Here is a 25,870-nt window from a genome sequence, read left to right on the forward strand (position 1 = left end):
GAAACGAGGGAAAAATTTCCCTAATGGAGATACAAAACCCAATATAAAAAGGTATAAAAAAAAAAAAAAAATACACAGAGAAACTACAATATATTTTTTGAGAATATATTTATAATGTGACTGCAGTTGGATTTTAACAAACTTTTTGGTGGCATGAAACTTTTTGGTGGCATGGACTGTCCCTTTAACGCCTGGCGGAGATGCAAATGGTCATTGTGTAACAGCGCCGGTGACAAAAGAGGAAGCGGGCAGCCACACGTCTCCAGCGGCACGTTCATATCCAATTGTGCGAGAGGCTGGGGAAGCGCTGCCCTTTAATCAGGCAGCTGGCACTGAGCTTACAAGACTTTTAGGTGGTGGCGTGGAAGGCCGGGCGGCAGGAAGCACTCGCTGGGAATGGATTCGCAGCAGATGTGAGGGCTGATCTGTAACTCTACGAGCCTGTGAAGGGTGTGTGAAAGAGGTGGGAGGAATGGAGCTGCAGGATATGAACACAGACACCCAAAAAAAAAAAAAAAAAACTGGATTGCTCATCCTTCCAAAAAAATCCCAATGTTATGCCTTGTAATGGAACGCAGGTGGGGACAAAACAGAGCGCCGCTCCTTCCCTAAAAGGGACAGTCCACACAGAACTGCTGCGGGGGGGGGGGAACATATGCTTGAAGATTTCCCAATGAGGGCAGAGGGGACAGAGACGGGAACCAGGGGGGGGGGGGGGGGAGGGCGCGAGAAGATGGCAACCAAAAGTTGGGGAGCGAGAAGATGGGAACCAAGGGGGGGAGCGAGAAGATGGGAAACCAAGGGGGGGGGGGAGCGAGAAGATGGCAACTAGGGGGGGGGGGGAGCGAGAAGATGGCAACCAAAGGGGGGGGGGAGCGAGAAGATGGCAACCAAAAGGGGGGGGGGCAGCGAGAAGATGGCAACCAAAGGGGGGGGGGCGCGAGAAGATGGCAACCAAAGGGGGGGGAGCGAGAAGATGGCAACCAAGGGGGGGGGAGCGAGAAGATGGCAACCAAAGGGGGGGGGAGCGAGAAGATGGCAACCAAAGGGGGGGGGGAGCGAGAAGATGGCAACCAAAGGGGGGGGGGAGCGAGAAGATGGCAACCAAAGGGGGGGGGAGCGAGAAGATGGCAACCAAAGGGGGGGGAGCGAGAAGATGGCAACCAAAGGGGGGGGGGAGCGAGAAGATGGCAACCAAAGGGGGGGGGAGCGAGAAGATGGCAACCAAAGGGGGGGGAGCGAGAAGATGGCAACCAAAGGAGGGGGAGCGAGAAGATGGCAACCAAAGGGGGGGGGGAGCGAGAAGATGGCAACCAAAGGGGGGGGGAGCGAGAAGATGGCAACCAAAGGGGGGGGAGCGAGAAGATGGCAACCAAAGGGGGGGAGCGAGAAGATGGCAACCAAAGGGGGGGGGGGAGCGAGAAGATGGCAACCAAAGGGGGGGGAGCGAGAAGATGGCAACCAAAGGGGGGGGGAGCGAGAAGATGGCAACCAAAGGGGGGGGAGCGAGAAGATGGCAACCAAAGGGGGGGGGAGCGAGAAGATGGCAACCAAAGGGGGGGGGGGGGAGCGAGAAGATGGCAACCAAAGGGGGGGGGGGAGCGAGAAGATGGCAACCAAAGGGGGGGGGGGAGCGAGAAGATGGCAACCAAAGGGGGGGGAGCGAGAAGATGGCAACCAAAGGGGGGGGAGAGCGAGAAGATGGCAACCAAAGGGGGGGGAGCGAGAAGATGGCAACCAAAGGGGGGGGAGCGAGAAGATGGCAACCAAAGGGGGGGGGGAGCGAGAAGATGGCAACCAAAGGGGGGAGCGAGAAGATGGCAACCCAAGGGGGGGGAGCGAGAAGATGGCAACCCAAGGGGGGGGAGCGAGAAGATGGCAAACCAAGGGGGGGGCGCGAGAAGATGGGAAACCAAGGGGGGGGCGCGAGAAGATGGGAAACCAGGGGGGGGGGGCGCTAGAAGATGGGAAACCGGGGGGGGCCAGAAGATGGGAAACCAAGGGGGGGTCCAAAGATGGGAAACCAAGGGGTGGGTGAAAAGATGGGAACCAAGGGGTGGGTGAAAAGATGGGAACCAAGGGGTGGGTGAAAAGATGGGAACCAAGGGGTGGGTGAGAAGATGGGAACCAAGGGGGGGGGCGCGAGAAGATGGGAAACCAAGGGGGGGGGGCGCTAGAAGATGGGAAACCAAGGGGGGGCCAGAAGATGGGAAACCAAGGGGGGTCCAAAGATGGGAAACCAAGGGGGGGTCCAAAGATGGGAAACCAAGGGGGGGTCAAAGATGGGAACCAAGGGGGGGTCCAAAGATGGGAACCAAGGGGTGGGTGAAAAGATGGGAACCAAGGGGTGGGTGAGAAGATGGGAACCAAGGGTGGGTGAGAAGATGGGAACCAAGGGGTGGGTGAGAAGATGGAACCAAGGGGTGGGTGAGAAGATGGGAACCAAGGGGTGGTGAGAAGATGGGAACCAAAGGGTGGGTGAGAAGATGGGAACCAAGGGGTGGGTGAGAAGATGGGAACCAGGTGGGGGGGGCAAGCAGATGGTAACTAAGGGGGGGGGGGTAGAGACGAAGGCCTATAAGTATCCACTTCAACCCGAAACTGGTGGATTGGCACTGTGAAAACTCACTATCTATAAAGCTTTTTAGACACAAGAAAAACATTTTTTATATATTGAAGTGTACCGGTCCCCTAGAAGTACTGGATGCATTTGTTTTTATTTTTTAGGCCGATAAATTTTTCAGCAACAGAAAAATGCAAGTTGAACCTGCCATAAATGCAGCATGCTTCTCATTTCAAAAGCAGTTAAGTCTAGTCTGGGTGACAACCGTTCCCTCCATAGAGGGGATTTGTATAAAAAAATAAAAAAAGTTCTGATAACCTGTTTCCCCTACATGTCCGAGAAGGTTTAAAGCTACCAGAATCATGGATTGGCTTTCTCTAAGTGAAGACGACAGGTTTCGAATAATCACTCATCTCCAGTGAAGGCTGCATAATGGTGCAGTCCCGACTTGGAAACCAAATGCTCTTGAGGCAGGTAAAAGAGCCAAAACGCACACATACACAACCATTACATTGTAGATGTGACCCTTTACCATGCAACAGAGGTCTTTGCACCTCAGGTTTGTAATAAACACGCTTCCAGTTGCCCGTTTTACCCAGCGCTCTGTAGCTACCATCATGCAATGGCTTTCTTCACGTGACAAAGACTGAATTCGAATAACCATTGTACTCTACAAGCTAAGACTAATGAAAGCCAAAAACACACATAGATATGACCATTACAGTCCTGGAGTGACCCTCTACAATGCAACTGAGGTCTTTGCACCCCACATTTATAAAAATGTCCTTAAAATTACCATTTTTTTCCTGAGCTTCTAAGAAGCTCTGAAGCTACCAACCCTCAGTATCATGGACTGGCCTTGAGGATACCATGAACTGGTGGGCTTCTTTAAGTGATAAAGACCAGCTTTGGATAACCGTGGACCAGCCTGGAGGACACCGTGGACCAGCCTTGGCAAGACCAGCTTTGCACAACCATTGGCCTCCAGTGAAGAACATGTAAAGGTTCAGTCCAAACTTAAGGCAGGCTAAAGGAAATCAAACAGCACTCAGGGTACCGCTACTTGGACCCTTAATAAAACAGTTGGCCGGTGCTCATTAGTAGGCAATTAGGGTCGGCAAGTGTAAACGGAACAGACGGGCCAACCTAAAAAACAGGTGGTAAGCCGAGCTGCCCGGGAAGGAGGTCTGAGCAGGGCATTGGAGGACATTGCCAACAAGTATTAGAAATTACAAGCGCTAAACTCTCTACATTCTAGACGGCCAACAAACGTAATAAAAGACACAAAAAGTCAACCACAACGCAAGCGTAAACCAAGGATCAGATAGAAGAGATCAAAAAGCGTCACATCAGATTAAATTAAAAAAAAGGCAAATAAATGGTTAAGGTCCGGGCCCTCTTATTTCTCCGCCATTCCCCGAATCTTCCCAAATTAGTTCAATCACCGAGAGACAGAAACACGCAGAGTTAAAGAAAGTGAGATCGGAGGTGATATTGGCTGAAAGCCTTGGCACCATGCCCGGCTGCTAGTCTGAAAAGATGCCAACTGGCTCGATTCACGCCAAGGCTACCCCCCCCCCCAATCCTACGCTGTGCATGCGAGGGGGGGGGGGGGGGGACTGTCCGTGGAAGGAGCGTACAAAGAAAGCGAGGAGACGGATACAAGATTTAGACACAATGCGCTCAGGTCAAACACGAGTAGCTGTTGCACAATACAAAACAAAACGCCGAACAGCCGAGAGCGAGACATAAATCGCAGAGATTCCACAACGCCGTGCTTCTGGGCCTAGCAAATCCCGAGCCGGCTGGGGGGCGCGATGGTTACAAAAGGGAAAAAAAAAACAAAAAAACGAGGAAACGTACAAAGTGGAATCTTTATTATTTTGGGGAATACAGGAATCCTGTGCGAGGAATTTAATATCGCTATTATTAGTCAGCAGTGTGCGGTGATTGTAGGGGCGAGGAAAGTATTCAGACTTTTTTTTTTTTTTTTTTAATGCGGGATATGGCATTCAAATGAGCTTCTCGGAAATGTAGAATATCAAATTGTGCGTCAAGCCAAAACTTTTTTTTTTCTATTACTTTTAAATGGAGCAGACCAGTGTCTGAGTCCCTGGCAGGTTTTTAATGCGGTGCTGAGATTCTAACTATTTGCACCAATGGGCCAACAGCATCGGCTCAACATTTCACCGGACCGGCTTCCTGATGGCGACTGTGCCTGAGCAATGTGTGTCAGAACGGTCTGCCTGTACTTTTTACCAGGGGAACATGGGCCGGGGTGACATTCTTTCCAAGGGGGGCATGGGGCCGGGTGAAATTCTTTCCAAGGAGTGCATGGGACCGGGGTGACATTCTTTCCAAGGGGGGCATGGGACCGGGTGACATTTCCAAGGGGGGCATGGGACCGGGTGACATTTCCAAGGGGGGCATGGGACCGGGTGACATTTCCAAGGGGGGCATGGGACCGGGTGACATTTCCAAGGGGGGCATGGGACCGGGTGACATTTCCAAGGGGGGCATGGGACCGGGTGACATTTCCAAGGGGGGCATGGGACCGGGTGACATTTCCAAGGGGGGCATGGGACCGGGTGACATTTCCAAGGGGGGCATGGGACCGGGTGACATTTCCAAGGGGGGCATGGGACCGGGTGACATTTCCAAGGGGGGCATGGGACCGGGTGACATTTGCCAGGGCCGGGTCTCCTAATGATAAGACTAGTAGACCATGTCTGTGTAAGGAGTGCTGAAATGGCCACTTATAGCCCTGGCGACAACACAGGAGTGCAAGGACAGAGTTTTGTCACCCTATAACAGGAAGTGCCCTTTAATGGCACCTGCAGTTAACCAGGGAAGGCAAAAATAAACAGATTAAACAGTTGGACCAGTTTATCCTGCGCAGTGGGCCCCGTTTTTGCCCTAGGGACCTTCAACTGCTGAGGAGACTAATCTCGGCTCCAGTAACTGATGTTCTAAATGAATGAAGAAGAACCGGCGGCACCGGATGAGCAGAGAGGTTTGTTTCATCACCACAATCATCATCAGGGTGTCGATCGTCCGTTTTGCTGTTGGGTGAATCCTGCCATTGTGCGAGGACAGAACAGCTTTCACCTGCGGGGCCCCAAGGGGGGGGGGGGGGGGGGGGTTTAGAACCGGCTGAGCGTTCATATGCTCCGGCTTATGGCAAGAATTGATATGGGTGTGGTGTGGCCATTGTCACTTCACACATATGTGCGTGTCCCCAGGATCGCCCGTCCTGTAAAAGGGGGCCAGGGAATTTCTTTTATTCGCTTTGAGGGGGTCCGATTCTAAAGCAGTGAATGTAACTTTCACCAAACGCACACGCTCTGCATCTGCACACGTGCGCATGGGAAGTCACAGGATTTGAAGTACACAACAGGTTTTCACCGATACTGAGCATTTGCAGGAGTACTCCTGCAAATTCTCCGATACCTGAAATGGATACCTTTGTGGTGCGATTTGAGCCATACAAAATGAAAAGGCTCAAAGCACACTGCAAAGAATCGCATGCAATTTGAACAGGAATGCAGTGTGACTTTCCTGTCCGAATCACATTTAGTTTCCCCATTGCTCCTGTGTGAACCCAGCCTTGTCCCAGTGATTTCAGTCTGGGTTAACATAGGAGCGGTGCAGGAAACTGCATGCAATTTGGATTCCTGTTATAATCGCATGCATTTGCAGTGCGATTTGAGCACATTCCCTTTGTATGGGCTCAAATTGCACTGAAAAGGTATCGATACTCGTACTCGCCAGTAAAAAAAAAAAAAAAAAAAAAAAAAACACACAACAAAAAACACACAACAAAAAACACACAACAAAAAACACACAACAAAAAACACAGTATCGGTGCAACCCTAGTACACAGATAAACTATAATGCAGGGGTAGGCGATCACGCCTCTGGGAGTAATTAGAACTGCCAGCCTTGCAATGCCTCATGGGAAATGTAGTTCCACAGCAGCTGGAGAGCCCCAGGTTGCCCACCCCCTGCTGTATTGGGTCCCATAGACCTGGCAGAAACCCGCAACGTACCAATACAAGCACGAGATGTCGATCCAAGATGATGGCGTGGGAGCAGAGGGTCGACAGAAGAATTTTGGGCTGGAAGGATATCAACGCTCAACTCCATAGACTGGTATAGGATTGTTTTTTGTTTTTACACAAAGCTGAACAACTGGCAAATAAAATTTTAGGGCGAGTTCCTCTTTAAGGCGGAGGAGACCGAGGTTCTGATTCTTACAACCTGCAGCAGACTGGAGCTGAGGCAAGGTCATTGGACTGGAGCTCACAGGTGGTTAAAAATTATTAGAAATGTAACTTTTCTGAACAATGTTTCTGTATATTATTACATGTAAGGAATGCAATTACACAGATTACAAGGCTACTAAAAGATCCTCGCCCATCCCCCCCCCCCCCCCCCCCTCACATGTGTCAGCATTCTGTGATGATACATTGTTTCAGTATTCAGCTGTGATCATTTTCATTGTAATATAACATATTTCTTACAGTTTACAGATAAATCTGAAACAAAGATTTGTTGACGCTATATAAACCCTGCTTAATACTAATAATTTGATTTTCCCTCCCGGCCCTTGAAGGCTGCTGTGAGCTTCACTGTGCATGATGAGTAGACTCAGTCACACAACCTGAGATTGCCATCTGAACTTCAGCTTCCCTTTAATTATCTTCTTGAGAAAGATGAAAGGATAATAAGTATTGTTCTGCGTGGGGTCAGAGGTTATCTGCCTGCAGATGATTGGATGGAGACGGCGGCCTGCAGGTGCCCCCCCCCCCACACACACACACACAAACGCCAAGCATGTTTTCTTCCTGGAGAGGAGAGGAGGGGGGCTGACTGCAGGCCCAAAGTTTAGACAAGTTTTATTGTGCAGATTCCACACAGAAAAGGTTAGAGAGGACGACGCTGACGAAACGCGCAGTGCGGCTACGTCAGGATTGGGAGATAGCGGATACATATCACCAGCAGGGCAGGGGGGGGGAATGAGAGAAGGAGGGGCGCTTATCAAGGCCTGGCCATTATTCTAAGTCAAAATTTCCATACAGATATCTAAACCGTGCTTACCCCCAATGTGACCCCGCCACTGAACGCGATAAAAGATAAGACTCGAAGATTATAACTGTATTCTGATTGGGTGTGGTTCTGTTCTATTTCCTACCAGCCTTTCTCAACCCCCCTGAGGAACCCCTAAAATAACTTGCAAGTCTTTGAGGAACCTCAAGCTAAACTAATCTATCGGGGGATCAATGGAAAGAATGTTCCTCGCATTGGTGATCAGTGGGAAGAATGTTCCTCGCATTGGTGATCAGTGGGAAGAAAAGTTCCTCACATTGGTGATCGGTGGGAAGAAAGTTCCTTACATTGGTGATCAGTGGGAAGAAAAGTTCCTTACATTGGTGATCAGTGGGAAGAAAGTTCCTTACATTGGTGGTCAGTGGGAAGAATGTCCCTTACATTGGTGGTCAGTGGGAAGAATGTCCCTTACATTGGTGGTTAGTGGCAAGTCCCAGAATTTTGAAGGCAACATATGAGGTCCATTTTACCAAAGCACACTCTAATATGAAGATCAGCACACTAAAATTTTTTTTAAGTAAATATGAAGTGACCTTACATGCCAATTAAAAGGACACGATATCATACATGAACCAACCATTGAACAAAACCAGTTCCATTCCAGTAGGACTAGATGGGGGCGGGGCAACAAAACTACCCAGCAGGACCCACCCACTGGACATAACATAACTATGACATATGACATCACAGATGAACATAACACATGAATCCGCCTCCTTCCCAGGATTAGCTTGGTACAAACAACAAAAATGGAGGCCAGAGGAAAGTTCTAGGCACACAAGTCATCATAAAAACAGTAAACTCCTTGAAGTCCATCAGAAGTAACATTTTCCACAGGACAGGCCAAAGCCTTCATTACTGACCTTCATGGGAGTGTGAGAACCAGATCTGGGAGGCGCTGGCCCCATGGGGCCCCCTGTAGGTGGTTTCCGATGGGGAGGAGGAGGCGGCGACAGGGTGGCCGGAGGTTGCAGCAGAGCCCAGGCTGCTGCTCAGGAAACTGCCCATAAAAGACTGGGAGGAGTTCGCCATCAAACCGGTGCTGGCTGCAAAGAGAGAAATAAAAAGCTCAGTGATCAGTTCATCAATATTCCAGATTCAGCCTAAAATATCTCATGTGGTCTAAACAGCGAAGCATCAGGACGGCCCTAACCCAATTGTTTTACAGCAGCCCTGAGACTGGACTGTTCTGGGAAGAACCTCCGGGTATTCCGGTTTCCTCCCACACTCAGACATGCTGGGAGGTAACTTGGCTTCGGTCTAAAATGGCCCCAGTATGTGCATGTATAAAATGTGAGTTGGGGGTCTTAGATTGTAAGCTCCTTGGGGGCAGGGACTGAATGTGAATGTACAATGTATGTGTAAAGTACTGAGTAAATTGATGGCGCTATACAAGTACCAATAATAATAATAATAATAATAATAATAATAATAATAGGGGTAAACAAGTGGAGACCTTAAAAAGGAAAGAGCCAGCTTTCGCATTACAATCCATAGAGCGATAAAGTAAAATAATTGTCGCAATGAGAAGAAACAGAAAATATACTCCACAGCAGGAAATACAAAAAAAAAAAAAAAAAAAATAGAAATTGATACACAATGCTATATTGATGGCTTTAAAATATAAAAAATTTAATATTTTAAATATTATTGAACAATTGAATCACCTTAATAAAACAGTGATAATATAAACAAAAACAAACACCACAATGAGAATTAAAATTAAGATAAACTGCAAAAAAAAAAAAAAAATGAATTTAAATAAATATATATAATAAAAAAAAAAATGTAGGGGGTCTGAATACCTTCCGTCCCCACTATATATCTATATACGAGAGAGAGATCGATAATATATATATATATATATATATATATATATATATATATATATATATATATATATATATATATATATATATATATATATATATATATATATATATATATATATATATACATATACATATACATATACATACATACACACACACACACACACACATTCATTCTATATATATTTATTAGATTATATATCCCTGTTTACCTACCTAAGGAATTTGTATTTCCGCCTGTCCAGCCCTGAGCTTTGCACAGCTCTGTCACAGAGCACATCCAGATGCGGACCAGATAAAAAAAACGGCACCATTTACAGTTAAAGATTATGGCGCCATGTTCTCTCCACCTGCTGCCTGAACAGTGAATGAGCAGCGGAAGACTGATAAAAGTTATCCTTCCATTCACTCTGCTCTGTCCTCCTATCAGCACGTCCCTTGCGCACGCAGAACACCCGATTGGCTATCAGTTTTACCCTCCTCCTCCACCCAGCCAGTAGCAGTCACACTCTGACATCATCATGTAACAGCGCAAGACCGATCGTTCTGTACTGCGCGCGCGACGACCGCGAAGGCCCGCCCACTACCCACAGCGTTGTCTGGGGCAGGTGGGAATAATAAATGAAATATTACAGCTCATTCCTCCACCTCTAGACTGAACAAGCAGTAACCCTTGCAGTGTGGAGGACGGGGGGGTTTGAACCCAATGGAAGGGTATTTTTTTTTAAAGAAAAATCGCAGAGTTCCACTTTAAAGAAATGACAGATGAAAATATCCAGCAAGCGTAACTCGGAAGGTGGAAATCAGGAGAGGGGGGGGGGGAATGGAACGCAGAGCGCTGAGCCTTGAGCCTTGCTGAGGGTGTGTACAGGATTCGCTGGCTGATCAATGCGCTCCCCTCCCAGCCTTCAGGGTGCCATGAAAACCTCACATGGACCAAGAAGCCTCCCCCTTCCCTGCAGCTGCTCCTGTCATGGTGACGGGGAAGGGATGGAGCGTTCCAGATGTGCAGCCTTCCAGCCAGGTGTCCGCATCCCCAGCAAAAAACGCAGATTTCACCGCGTCTCCGCCAACAGCACCGCCGAGGTCAGGCCTTGCTTAAAGTGAATCTATAGTCTTCTGAATGATAGACAGAGATATCCATGTAATAAACTTAAAGTGGACCTGTCAGTAACTCTACAATCTGCTGGAATTCCTATGAAGATGGAACAACTCATCATAAAAATGTCAGGATACAATATACATGCCACACAAACAAAATTCTATACGTACACACTTACCAAAAGTATTGGGACGCCTGCCTTTACACGCACAGGATAAACTTTAATGACATCTCAGTCTTAGTCAGTAGGGTTCAGTATTGAGTTGGCCCACCCTTTGCAACAGCTTCAACTCTTCTGGGAAGGCCGTCCACAAGGTTTAGGAGTGTGTCTATGGGAATGTTTGACCATTCTTCCAGAAGCACATTTGTGAGGTCAGGCACTGATAGTTGGACGGGAAGGCCTGGCTCACAGTCTCCGCTCTAAATCATCCAAAAGGTGTTCTATCGGGTTAAGGTCAGGGCTCTGTGCAGGCCAGTCAAGTTCCTCCACCCCAAACTCGCTCATCCATGTCTTCATGGACCTTGCTTTGTGCACTGGTGAGCAGTCATGTTGGAACAGGAAGGGGCCATCCCCAAACTGTTCCCACAAAGTTGGGAGCATGAAATTGTCAAAAATGTCTTGGTATGCTGACGCCTTAATAGTTCCCTTCACTGGAACTAAGAGGACAAGCCCAACCCCTGAAAAACAACCCCCACACCTTAATCCCCCCTCCACCAAATAATTTGGACCAGTGCACAAAGCAAGATTCATAAAAGACATGGATGAGTAAATTTGGGGTGGAGGAACTTGACTGGCCTGCACAGAGTCCTGACCTCAACCCAATAGAACACCTTTAAGATGATTTAGAGCAGAGAGCGAGCCAGGCCTTCTCGTCCAACATCAGTGCCTGACCTCACAAATGCACTTCTGGAAGAATGGTCAAACATTCCCATAGGCACACTCCTAAACCTTGTGGACGGCCTTCCCAGAAGAGTTGAAGCTGTTGCAAAGGGTGGGCCAACTCAATACTGAACCCTACTGACTAAGACTGAGATGTCATTAAAGTTTATCCTGTGCGTGTAAAGGCAGGCGTCCCAATACTTTTGGTAAGTGTGTACGTATAGAATTTTGTTTGTGTGGCATGTATATTGTATCCTGACATTTTTATGATGAGTTGTTCCATCTTCATAGGAATTCCAGCAGATTGTAGAGTTACTGACAGGTCCACTTTAAGTTTATTACATGGATATCTCTGTCTATCATTACATATATATATATATATATATATATATATATATATATATATATATATATATATATATATATATATATATATATATATATATATATATATATATATATATATATATATATATATATTATATATATACACACATATACATACACATACATAAATATATAAAAACTGCAGAGGTGATCATATATCACCAAAAGAATTTTTTTTTGGGGGGGGGGGACACATCAAATTTTATTTGGGTACAGAGTTGCACGACCGCGCAATTGCCAGTTAAAGTAACGCAGTGCTTTAAATGGCCTGGTCATGAAGGAGGGTAAACCTTTCCGGGGCTGAAGTGGTTTCAGACGGAGATTTAAAGAATGGCCACTAGGTGGAGCCATTGCCGACCTCCTTTCCAAAATGCTAGCTGCCTGGCTATCAAGCTGGCAGAAAAGGAGTTCCACCTTTTGACAAGGCAGGAGTACAATTGGGAGACAGGGACAGGACTTTGTCACCCTGTAACAGGAAGCGACCCAGTATAGAGTAATCAAGCCAAAGACAGCCAGGCAAGCAGCATTTTCAGGTAAGAATTTCTGGTTGTTAATATAGTCGCTCAGGCCCCAGATTTAAACCAGGCTCTGATATTAGGGAATGAGCAGGTTGCGTTGGGAAGTTTACAGTCACGCCGTGTACATAGGTGATCAATGGCGGCCGGGTGGATTGAATACAGATGCCGCTAATACTCTTTCCATGTAATTGTTCTCAGATCCGCCGGAGTGTTAACAAGTACAGAGCGTTCAGCTACTGCCAATTCCAGAGGCCAGACTGGAAGAACATTCATGATTGGGGGGTAATTACTAAAATATCACCACTTGTATTTTTCCCTTAACCACTTAAGATTTAAGAACCAGGCCTTCTTCTGACATTTGTAGCTTACATGTAAAAATCTGTATTTTTGCTCCAAAATTACTTAGAAACCTCCAAACGTCATATATTTTTTTTTTTAACAGAGACCCTAGAGAATAAAATGGCGGTTGCTGAAATTTTTTGTCACACGGTTTTTGCAAGGAGGATTTCAAATGCAAATTTTTTTCTGTACACAAAAAAAACAAAAAAAACCCCACACAATTAAAATTCCCGGAAGTTTTCCGTAAGATATAAAAGAGGTTACACTGAGTAAATAGATACCAAACATGTCACACTTTAAAAGTAGTTTCTATACCATGAGTGAGCACAAACGACAGTACTTAAAAAAAATCTCCACAGGCGACGCTTTAAAAATTTCTGCAGGTTACCAGTTTAGAGTTACAGAGAAGGTCTAGCGCTAGAATTATTGCGCTCGCTCTAACATTCAAAGTGATATCTCACATGCAAGGTGCATTCACTACTGCACGCAAGCACACGGGGACGCTTAAAAAAAAAAAAAAAAAAAAAAAAAAAATATATATAAATATAAATAATATATATATATATATATATATATATATATATATATATATATATATATATATATATATATATATATATATATATATATATATATATATATATATATTTTTTTTTTTTTTACACTGTCCCTTAAAAAAAAAAATGGAATAATTTCTATTGCACAAAATTAAATTTTGTGACATTTCAATAAAATGTAATAAATTGAAATAAAGTGAGAAGCGAATCAAAGCATTGTAGTGACCCTATGCGCATCAGCAGGTGCAGGTTATATCGGCGCATAACACTTACTACAAACTACTGCTTATTATTTTCAACAATAATAATAATAGCAAATATTTTATTCCTATTTTGGTTACCATTATTATCAATAATGAGATTAATATTATCATTATTGATAATAGTAACCAAAATAGGAATTAAATATCTGTTACTATTCTTATCAATGGTAATGTTCTTGTTGAACATAATCAAAACTATGAATACTATTATTACTACTATTATTACTATTATTATTACTACTACTACTACTACTATTATTACTATAACTACTACTATTAGTACTACTACTATTATTATATTATTACTACTACTATTATTATTATAATTATTATTACTATTATTACTACTACTATTATATTTATTATTACTATTATCATGATCATTGATAATAGTAACCAAAAATAGTAAGAAAATATTTTGTTACATTTTATTTAAATTTTATTATTAATAGTATTTTAATGATAATAAAAACACGCTTGTAAAAAATCTTAAAGCACCCCCTCCTTTTTTTTTTTTTGGTCATCCTGAAGGCCCGTATGGTAAATCGGGTGAATGAGGCAGAGCGCCCAGTCTGATGGCGCCCGTGATCACCTTCATGTCAAAAGTTACAACAAACAGCCAGAAAAGTGCACTTTGTAAAAATAATCCGTCACTTCCCCTTTAAGAGGGGGGAAAAGGCAGCTGTTTCCTCGGTAAAACATCATGTCATCCACGTTTCCTCCCCGCTGGATGGAGAAGTGAAGGCAGCTGAGAGAGTGACCCACGTCCCAGGCCACACCCATGGTGCCGCACCGGGTGACACGCACTCCATACTGCTCATGTGTATTGGACTTAAACCACTACTTAAAGGGACAGTCCATACAAAGATTGCATTGCTCATTGAACATATAGGGATCATGTCTAAGGGCAGTTTTTAAGGAGGAGGCGGCTCAGGAGGCTCTAATAGGCTTCAAAATAAGATGGGCTCGGGGAGCAGAGCGCTGTGCCCGAAGCCCACCCACTTGTGTGACACTAGCTTATGAATATTCGCTATTGTCACACTAATTCTCCTCCCGGCCAATCAGGAAGCGGGTATGAGAACTGCTTTCCGATTGGCCGAAAGGAGAAGCTACGCTGGCCGCCGGGAGGAGGGAGGGAGGGAGGAGATGCGAGGAGAGGAGCCGCAGGGGAAGCTCAGGTAAGTGTTGCGACCAGGTGACCAACTGACCGGGGGGAGGGGAGGTGCTGGTGACCCAACCGGGGGTGGGGGGGTATGTGGGGGGTTGGCTGGAGTAGCTGTGCACTGTTTGCCACCCCCCCCCCCAAAAAAAAAAAATACCATCAGCTGCCACTACGTACAACAGAAGACAGATTTCCGTATATTTTGTACTTTTTCTGGATCAACCTAAAGCTGAAGTTTAATCTGCTTTTATTTGGTCTTCTCCGGTTCCCCCCCCCCCCCCCCCAATCCCTCTTTAACAGTAACATGATAATGAGATTTCTAAATAAGACGCGTTTCATTACACACCTTATTTTAGACCCAATGTCATCACCGGGTCTCTGCTTCTCTATGCAATGCATGCAGACCATGTCTGGTGGGAGGGGCCAGCAGGGGGGCCGTACACAGCTTCCTGAAAAAAAACTTCACAGCACCCGGCCTCAGTACTCCAGAGTCATCAGTCCTGATGCAAGCAGTGGGAGGAGTTATGCAAATTTTCTAAAAACTAACTTTAAACTCCCGCTTCTAATGCCAGTGTGAATACAGCCTTAAAAATGTTGGTTTAGCGCTGATTAGAGCCAGAGGCTCCAATAGGCTTCAAAATAGGGTGGGCAGAGAATGCGCTCACAGCCCAACAAGTTGTGTTAGAGTAGCAAATTAATATTTGCTATACTAACGCTGGTCCTCCTCCTGGCCAATCAGGAAGCGGGTATGAGACCCATCACCCAGTTGGCTGAAAGGACAGGCGATCCTATTGGATGCCTAGAAGGAGGGGAGGAGCCACGCGGCGCAAGCGAGGAGGAGAGGACACAGGAGCCAATGCACGCTGCAGGGACATCTGTCACCTAGAGAAGGGGGGGGGGGGGGGATTGAGGTGCTGCCACTGATCCCTGGTGATCCCGCCAGGAAGAACCTGGTTTGGGAAATTCCCATTATGGGGTGACAATGCTTGGTCCCCGTCTTCCAATTGTGCCCCTGTGTTGTCAGCTTGTCACACAGGCATGCATTTCAAAACTCACTGGCCTAATGCTACAGGCCACATTAAACAGGCCCACCGTTTTCACCATCAGGAGACCCCACCTCCAGAAATGCCATGAAACAATCACTGGAGTGCATGGAGACTGGAAGGGGCTACAAAGAGGCTGCAGGAGATCAGCAGTGCAGAAATGCAACAAAACAGGGTGGGGGGGGGGGGGATTGGTTTGGAAGGACTTTGCTTTAGTAAAAACAGTCCATCAGTCAGAGTTTACATCTACTCTAATGTTACATTGTTACATAGAATACAGATTTATATTTCGTTTTGACCTCTCCGCTTCAATTTTGGTCCAGAGGTAGCAACACCAATCAACGTCATCGTTAATGTTATAAAGTTTGAAACAAAACTGACCAATGTCCATCCAGTTCCCCCTCCAGTGTAAATCCAGGTGGAAGAAGCACCAATTAATATGTTATTTATTGTTATAAACAAAACCTGCCGACATCCATCCAATTCCCTCTCCAGTGTTCATCCAGAGGTAGAACAGTCAGCCCAATCATTTAGAAAGTTACTTATTGGTTACAAAGTTACCAACAAAACCGTCTGATGTCCATCGAAATGCCACCTCTGGATGAACATTGGTAGTTAAACGTCAAATATTTTCTAATAGCTTTTTTTTGTTTTTTTTTGTTACAAACATAACTGTCCATTCAATTCATCCAGAGGAAGAACAGACAACCAAATATTTCCTAATTATTATTTTTGGTTACCAAGTTACACGCAGATCCACCTGATTTCCATTGAATTGCCACCTCTGGATGAACATTGGAGGAAGCCAAAAATTTTAGTTTGTTGTTACAAACAAAACCAACTGCTGTCCATCCCATTCCCTCTCCAGTGTTCATCCAGAGGAAGAACAGTCAAAACATTTAGAATAGTTCTTTATTGATTACAAAGTTACAAAGAAAACCTCCTGATCCATCGAATTGCCACCTCTGCGTGAACAACGGAGGCTGAACAGGATGGACAACGGAGGCTGAACAGGATGGACAACGGAGGCTGAACAGGATGGACAACGGAGGCTGAACAGGATGGACAACGGAGGCTGAACAGGATGGACAACGGAGGCTGAACAGGATGGACAACGGAGGCTGAACAGGATGGACAACGGAGGCTGAACAGGATGGACAACGGAGGCTGAACAGGATGGACAACGGAGGCTGAACAGGATGGACAACGGAGGCTGAACAGGATGGACAACGGAGGCTGAACAGGATGGACAACGGAGGCTGAACAGGATGGACAACGGAGGCTGAACAGGATGGACAACGGAGGCTGAACAGGATGGACAACGGAGGCTGAACAGGATGGACAACGGAGGCTGAACAGGATGGACAACGGAGGCTGAACAGGATGGACAACGGAGGCTGAACAGGATGGACAACGGAGGCTGAACAGGATGGACAACGGAGGCTGAACAGGATGGACAACGGAGGCTGAACAGGATGGACAACGGAGGCTGAACAGGATGGACAACGGAGGCTGAACAGGATGGACAACGGAGGCTGAACAGGATGGACAACGGCCAGTTTTGTTTGGAACCGCGTAACAATTTAACAGTAACAATGTAACAGTAAATAACTATTAGCTATTTGGTTAGCTTTGCTACCTCTGGAAAAACAGTGGAGGTTGAAAGCAAACCAAATATTTAACAGTTATTTAATATTACATTGTTAGAAAGTTACAAACAAATCTGGCCGATGTCCATCAAATTGCTGGCTCTGGATAAACAGTGGAGGAAACTCAAATATTTTGTAAATAGTTATTTAGGGTCGGTTCACACTTGTTCGATACGGAAACCCTGCGAATCCACTGCGGGTTACCGCACCCGACTCGCACGGCAGTTCACACTGCTATTATGCAAACTGCTGGAAGTGTCAGTACATTGTTAATGACACCCCCATTTCGGGGGTGCCATTAACAATGTACTGACACTTCCAGCAGTTTGCTTTTGGCAGTGTGAACTGTCATGCGAGTGGGGTGCGATGCAGGAACCCGCAGTGGATTTGCAGGGTTCCCGCATCGCACAAGTGTGAACCGAGCCTCTGTATGGCTGAAATCGCATCGCACGGACATCGCATGCGATTTGCAGCACGGTGTGAACCGGCACTTAAAGGGGTTGTAAAGCTTTGTGTTTTTATTCACCTTAATGCATCCTATGCATTAAGGTGAAAAAAAAACACCTTGCACTCTCCGGCACCCCCCCCCCCTGAGGCCCCGTTTTACTTACCTGAGCCCCGAATGTCCGTGGACGCAATCCCGCATTGCTTTCCCCCAGCTCCTGTGGCCTCTTCATTGGATGATTGATAGCAGAGCAGCCATTGGCTCCCGCTGCCGTCAATCAAATCAATGACGCGGTGGGCCGAGTGATACTGTTGTGGCCGCCGACTGTATCACATGGAAGTGCGCCCGCAAGCTAACCCCCTTGGGAGAGCGCTTCCCAGAGGAGGGGTTAGCTCCTGCGGGGAGGAGCCGAGACAGCTGCCGAGGGATCCCAGAAGACGAGGATCGGGGCCAGTGGAGGTAAGTATAACATGTTTGTTTTTTTTTTTTTTTTAAAACAAAACAAAGAACCTATACAACCCCTTTAATGCTACAAAGTTAAAAAACAAATCCACTTTATGTCCATTGACTTTCTACCTCTGGATGAACACTGGAGGTTGAAAGTCAACCAATTATTCTGTCATAGTTATTGAAGGTTACAAAGTTACAAAAACAAAACCGCCTACTGTCCATCCAGTTCATCCTCAAGGAGTTCATCCAGAGGAAGAACAGTCAACCAAATATTTATTTATTTTGTAATAAATAATAAATATTTGGTTGACTGTTTTTGCTCTGGATGAACGCTGTTGAGGTCAAGTCAATCACATCTTTTCAGATTTTTTTTATGGTTACAATCAGAAAATATTTGACTTTCAACCTCCCAGTGTTCATCCAGAAGAAGCAATTTAAGTGTTCTCGATTGTTAAAAAAAAACCCCAAAAAAACAAAAAACAAGACCTAAATTGCTTCTGAAAAAGATGTGATTGACTTTCATCCTCCAAATATTCTCCAATACTCTTATTCAAGGTTACATATTTGGCTTCCTTATGAAAAAACGTCTTTAGAAGATCAAAACAAGACATTTTCAGCTACGAACCTCCCGAAAAGCTGAATTTGGACACCTTGGGTGTCTGGGGTACAGTTGGCACCTGGCTGTACCGAGGCGCTTGCGATCGAAATAAGCTACCGTCAGGAGACCCCCCCCCCCCAACCCAGAGCGTAAGGCACTTACCCCAGAAGAACATGATCCATCAGCTTAGCGGCCACTCTCCCGGAGATCTGCCTCTCTTCTCTCAGATGGTCACATGGACCACGAGGGACCGCTAAATAGCTTCATGATGAGAAGCCGGTGGGGAGGAAGAGGACCTGCCAGCCCAGCGGCCGTTCGCTGGAGAACAGAGCGAAGGAAACCGTTACAAGGGTTGTAAAAATGAGAAAAAAAACTTTTATTGTGAGATCATATGGCGGAGATCTCTCGGGAGTAAAGTCCTGGAATTACGGACGCAATAACCCCATCGGTGCCGGAGGCGGCCTCGGCGCGCCTCATATTGAACGTCTTGGTCGTCCGCTTTTGGCAGCGGAAGAGTTATTTAATTTCGCAGCCTACAATTGCAAAATTATAGTTTTTTTTTTCCCCTCGGCTCCCCACCACTCCTCTTCTGGTCAGCGCGTGTTTTCAGAAACGTAGGAACACCAGAGAGGGGAAAAAACACATTTACCGCTGATAGAAAACAGGTCCGGGCTGCTGGCGACGGGAGGGGCGATGTTGGGGGGGGGGGGGCCTCCCACGCTGCCAACATGCTTCAGATATGAGTGTCCGCGGTAGGGTTTTGGAGCGGGGTAGACCGGTCCTCCTTCCTTTAACCCCTCCAGTGCCGGACTTCAAAGCGGACGCGAAATCGAACGCCGACGTATTCCTACGCTGATTTTTTAGATGAAAAAAAAAAAAAAAAAAAAATTAGAGCCTTTCCTGGAGAAACTGCTGCAGGGTGCTCCCCTCCAGTGTTGGCCACCTAACAAGAACCTGGACATGCGGTCACATGACCTCCGACCAACACTGAAGTAGGATAGAGAAGTTCTGATAGCAATGGCTTCCTCTGTTTTTTTAGCGATCACATGAAAACCCCCCCCCCCCCCACGCCTAAGCTTTTGGCGGAGGACAGCAGCACCGGAGGGAGCCAGGAGCAGCATTGTTCCAGGAAAAGTATTGCGAAAAAAATATCCATTTTGCAGCTGTGCTAAAAAAAAAGGCAAAGCCCACTCTAATGGCCTCCGATTGCAATTTTATAGATGCGGCAACCATCAGATTAGAGGCCTTCTTGGGGCGCGTCTCCACCGGCGGCCAACATGGCGGTTTTGGCAGTTTTTTTGTTTTTTATCTCAACCCCAAAGATGGTCACATGTATAGGTGAGCGCAGCCTATTGCATTAAGGTGTGCACTCCAAAGCTCAAAACATACGGTACCGATCGCTCACTGTGTTCATTCAGAGAGGGAAGGTTTCCCCCACTCATTCGAACACATCCCCCTGTGTGCGCCCAGCAGCAGCAACCGGTGGCAGAGAAGAGGAGGGAAGCTGCCAGCGCTGCAGGGGGGGGGGGGGGGGGGGGGGGCGGGGAATGAGCCAGGGCAATAGAGGGAATGTGCACCGATTAGGGTGTGCCCAGGCACACCTGGCACACCCTGTGCACAAGCCTTTGGTCACGTGTTCAAAGACAAAACAACACACCCAAAAAAAAAAAAGTATTCATGAGAATGTACTATATAAAAACACCAAATGGAGGGAATCTATGTGCAGAGAGAAAGAAAAAGAAAGCGTTGGCTGAGATCGAAGCAGGGCAGAGCCTAGAACCCGGAAACACAGAGACCCGCACCTCCATCCACTCCATAGAAGAGTGCACACCGCAGGAACATGGCGGCATTCATGGGGTGAAGGAGAAAGCGACGGGAAAATTAGATGCACTCATCACACATAGTACATAGCTGGAGTCCATCAGCAACATTTTCATTCTGGAGTAGAGTCCCTCTTTAAAAGTGGATCTCTCAGAAACAATAAATTCCTGACGTGTCACAAAAGCTCCGCCTTTTATTGTTAAAAATCAATTCCCAAGCTCCAGTCAGTGACTGTGCCTAGGCCGAGATGACTTCACCAGTCTGCTGCAGGCAGGAGGAAGCATTTCCTCAGTCTCCCCTCCCCCAGAGATTAGACTGTACATTGTAACTTTGTAGAAGGAGGAGGAAGCATTTCCTCAGTCTCCCCTCCCCCCCCAGCGATCAGACTGTACATTGTAACTTTGTATAGCAATTCACAAGGCGAGAGGCTGCAGCAGGGGCCGATCCAGGGCAGGCAGGTTAAGGGTTAAGCCCTTCGTTGATATTGACTGCGGCTGTGAAATCGTGCGACTTCACTGGAAACCGCACAATTTCAAAGACGCGTCAGTGCGACTTGAGGGTGCAGGTTCATGCCCATTTGAGTCGCACCCGAAAATCGCAAAAAGCAGTGCAGGAACTACTTTGCAAATCGGCGTGGCACCAATTTGAATAGTGCCATTGTCGGTCAATAGGCTGCGACTTGACCTGTCAAATCGCATGACACGTTGCTCCGATGCGAGTGGGGGGCTGAGAGTCGCATCACAGAACTATCCGTTGTAACCTCAGGGAACCGATTTGGGGGGCGGGAGGCGCGGAGTCCAGAACCAAAGTACTATCTGTGAGATTTTTCTTAAAGGAGAAGTACGGGTGAAGCTCTGGGGAACGCTCCAATTTCTGCACTTCGTGCGACTCAGATTCAGCTAAACGGTGAGCCGATCGTTGCCGTTGGCCGACGTCACACAGAGCCGGTTTCCGGAGTTCCACTTTAGAAATGCAACTGTCAGACGCCGCGCAACACCTAGGCAATTCACCAAAACCGACACAGAACACGTCTAGCGACGCGGTGCAGAGCGCTCCCGCCACGTGTACCCCCAAAGCGAGGCTGGCGCGGGACCAAGAGCTGCGTCTGGCCAAACCCCCCAGCTGGTATCAATATGTGCGCACACTTTTACTCGTGATTTGGCGAGCCAGATGTGTGGCGGGTAAAGCGAAGGAGAGGAGAGGAGAGAAGGCCGCCGACTACCAGATAATTAAAGGGATCCCCCCCCCAAAACGGATGTCTTCTAATAGTCAATAAAATGAATGGTCTGCCCTACATGTGATGCACGGAGCGCGTCCACGCCTCCGGCGCTCCACTAAGTGTGAGCCGAGCTACACTGGTGTATATAAAAAATAAAACCCTACGTCAACCTTCTGAAGGTGGCGGCACCCCAATGCACCTTTTGCTGTATTCGATGCGATACCGTGCAACGCATCGCAGACCTGCGTCGCCGCACATTGTACTACAACGCACATCAGAAGTGGTGTCCCCTCCCCCACGCCAGAAAAATCAGATTTCAATCGCAAGTTTCAATACAGGTGATTAACCCCTTCCTGAGCAACCCTACCACTTCCTTTAAAGGGGGGGGGGGGGATTTATACACACAGTGATTGGCTGTCACGCTGGTCATATGATCAGGAGCCTGTACTGCCGGCTCTTGATCTTGGTCGCTGTGCCGGTAGTACTCAGTCAGTGAGCGAGCGCCTCCCCCCCCCAAATCTGTCCAGACACACAGGTGCAACGCAGGGGCCAATACATTGCTAACCGCACCCCAAATGCAGATCACAAAACGCACCACACCAGATCACATGACACTGCAGTACGAATGAGTGAGCTAAAAAAAAAAAAAAAAAAAAAAAACACCACGCACTGCAGTGGAACACACGGAAATCACACAGGAACAGCAGAGTGTATTGCTGTGTGATTCTGGCGTGAATATGAATATAAATAAAATATAAATAAAAATATAAATAAAAAAAATATAAAATAAAATAAAAAAAAAAAAGAAAAATATATAAATAAAAATTATATATATTTTTTGTTATTATCTATAGTACGGCAAGGTCTGGGAAAGCGATCTGATTTTTTAGTTTGATCAATTTTAATTCCCCCCCCCCCCCCCATATTCCATGGCTTCAACTGGGTCGTAATTTTAACAAAAAATAAATAAATTTCAATCAAATTGCCATGTGTACGGCCCTTTAAGAGCAATAATTGGTATTAAGAAAAAAAAATCCGTTAGATTGAACAGAATGCGATCGATTGCGACCAGATTGATTGACGGTTTTATGACGCCCACACACAGTTCAGTTTCTTTTTCATTTAAATCAAAACAATCAAATCCACTAACTAAATAGCCACAACTTCCCCCCCCCCAATCAATTTATGGAGTCGTTCGGCCAGGAGAGAAAATCAATCAGTTATTTTGTATCAGCCAGCAGCACGACAATTTTTTTTTTTTTTTTTTTTTTTTTACTTTAATAACAAAAATCGACCAGATTATGGTGGAAAGCGATATGCAATCGATCGCTTATGATGGCGGCTCCATTCATACCTGAGAGACTTGGAATTGCGGGCGAATTGCGCGATTCCCAATTCACGCAAAAACAAAAAAAGCGACAACGCTTGGTGCGGGGTCTGGGCGCCATTCATTCGTAAAGTCACCCCAATTGCCGCTCTTTGCCTAGCAAGGCGAAGGCGTTTCATTGGTGTGACGCACAAAAAAAAAAAAACGTGGGACGCGCGTTCCGGCTACAGGAAGTGCGAATGTGGCCGGTAAGTGATGATTAAATCTTAAACCAAAAAGGTCCTTCCTGTGTGTGCAGAAATCTTATGTCAGATTGAACGGGACGTCAGCAATTGATTATTTCCAATCGATCTTTTCTGATCAGAATGAATTGAAGAGTGTGTGGCTGCAGTAGTATCGCTTTAAGTTCTCAATCGTTCTTTCATCATTTTGGATCGGGTCACCGTCTACTGCAATCTGATCCGCCGTCTTCCCGCGATCGCTACGAAATCCATCCGCGTGCCTCTTACAGTCTGTCCAATGACACCGCCCCCCCCCCCATTGGGTGTCACAGCCTCTGTTATTGTATGATTCTTATCTGGCTGGGCACAGCGCCCGACCGCACAACCAGCCCAGACCGCGAGCCGGGCGACAGTACATACCGACACGCACTGACACCCTCCCCCACCCAGACAGATGGAAGTCATTGCTGCTTCATATTTACAGCCAACCTCCGGTCTCCAATTGTACCGGCTTCCTCCGATTTCACTGCACACTGTGAGCTTCTCACAATGTGCATTAGAAGCCGCAGCAAACTAGATGGAGCCGCGCCTCGTTTCCTGTCTGGAGGACGTCCAGCATCATCTAGCTCTTTCCTCCCCAGTCTGACTGTCCCTGCCCCGCCCCTTTCATTTATTGGATTTCAATGATGTCAATCATTGAGGCTCAGGATCGAAGGTGGGCGTTACCTATTCAAAACGAATCCAATCTGGGAACGCCCACTCCTCCAGACTGGCACCCACCCATCAAAGCATTTTGATATTTGCATAACTCCTCCCACTGCATGCATCAGGACTGAGGGCTCATTCAAACATGGAGGCTCAGCATTGCAGGTGGGCGTTACCTATGCAAATCCAGCCTTCCTAAAAAACGCCCACTCCTCCGCACATCAAAAGCACTTTGATATTTGCATAACTCCTCCACAGCGTGTATTTGCACCTTTCCTTTATTGGAATTTGGTTCAGCTTGCATTACCTTGGGTGGTCTGTATGCAAATACAGCCCCCTCCTAGGAACGCCCACTTCTCCAGACTAACACCCACCCATCAGGGCACTTTGATATTTGCATAACTCCTCCCACTGCTTTCATCAGAGCTGAGGGCTCTTAGGAGGAGGAGTAGTGAGGCCGGGTGCTGTGATACAGCCCCCCCTCTGCTGGCCCCTCCACCAGCCATGATCAGTCTGCATTGCATAGAGAAGCACAGAGACCCGGTGACTATGTGGAAGGTTGATGAAGAGGGAATCAGGGAAGGCAAAATTTGTGTATAGCACCTTGCAGCACCGGGGTCTTCGATTCAGGTCCCGGTCATTTTCTGCATGGGGTTTGCATGTCGCTTCTGCGAGTCTCCTCCCACACTCCATAGACATGCTGGGAAGCCAATTGGCTTCTGTCTATATTGGCCCTCCTATGACCGCCTGCAGAGCGCGCCCAGGATCACTGCACCACGATCTCTATGAGAGGAGTCAGACCGGGGGGGTGGTAAAACAGCAATGCTTTTAACACCCCCCCCCCCCCCCCCCCCCATCTCCCCCTTGACAGCCCACCGTTACCATCACGGTGGCCAGTAGACATGCTGTGGTGATGGTTATACCACTGTATGCACTCAGCAGGCAGTACCACTTCCATTGATTGTGGCTGCACCACATCAACAGCACAGTGCTGCGGGTTTACAACAGACAGTGAAGGGGCAACATATCACCCCCTCCCCCTGCAGCCTGTGAAATCCACCACAGATCGCTTTTCAGAGGGGTGGCATTAACACCCACAAGCCCTTAAGAAATTAACCTGCGTTGTAGCGCGCCGCGCCACGATAGAGAAAGCACACGGCACAGGCATGACTAGAACCTTCAGGGCCCCCCCATGCAAGAAGCCTTAAAAGGACCCCCCCCACCCTCCAACCGACCGCTGGCCGTGGGCCCTTCACTCATTAAAGTAGTTGTAAAGGCTGAAAGTGCATTCTATGCATGAAGGTAAAACACCTTCCGTGTGCAGCAGACCCCCCCCCCCCCCCCCCATCATACTTACCCGAGCCCCCTCTCGATCCAGCGATGTTACAGGAGAACCTCGTCTCTCCGCGGAGACGCGCGCTCCCGATTAGCTTTTGGCAGCAGCGCAGGCCATTGGTTCCTGCTGCTATCAATCACAGCCAGTGAGCCAATCAGGAGATGGAGGGGGGTGGGGCCAAGCCACGGCTCCGTTTGTGAATGGACACAGAGCCGCGGCTTGGAAGCGCCCCACCCCCAAGAGCAAGCTGCTTTATATGGCGGCAGGGGGGAGGGGCCAGGAGTGGCTGTGGGGGACCCGAGAAGAGGAGGGTCGGGGCTACTCTGTGCAAAACCATTGCAGAG

The 25,870-nt window shown here is 47.1% G+C and overlaps 1 protein-coding gene across 2 annotated transcripts in view; it reads right to left on the minus strand.

The window, feature by feature from the left end:
- Window positions 1-25,870, minus strand: part of BAHCC1 (BAH domain and coiled-coil containing 1) — a gene marked incomplete at its 3' end in the record, with an annotated part of 146,704 nt that overhangs the window by 68,199 nt on the left and 52,635 nt on the right. For both annotated transcript variants that reach the window (XM_073606865.1, XM_073606864.1), the window contains 1 exon segment: window positions 8,536-8,718. In XM_073606865.1, the coding sequence (XP_073462966.1) occupies window positions 8,536-8,718 (183 nt within the window).

The sequence above is a fragment of the Aquarana catesbeiana genome, linkage group LG12 (assembly GCF_042186555.1).
Source record: "Aquarana catesbeiana isolate 2022-GZ linkage group LG12, ASM4218655v1, whole genome shotgun sequence".
Classification (NCBI taxonomy): domain Eukaryota; kingdom Metazoa; phylum Chordata; class Amphibia; order Anura; family Ranidae; genus Aquarana; species Aquarana catesbeiana.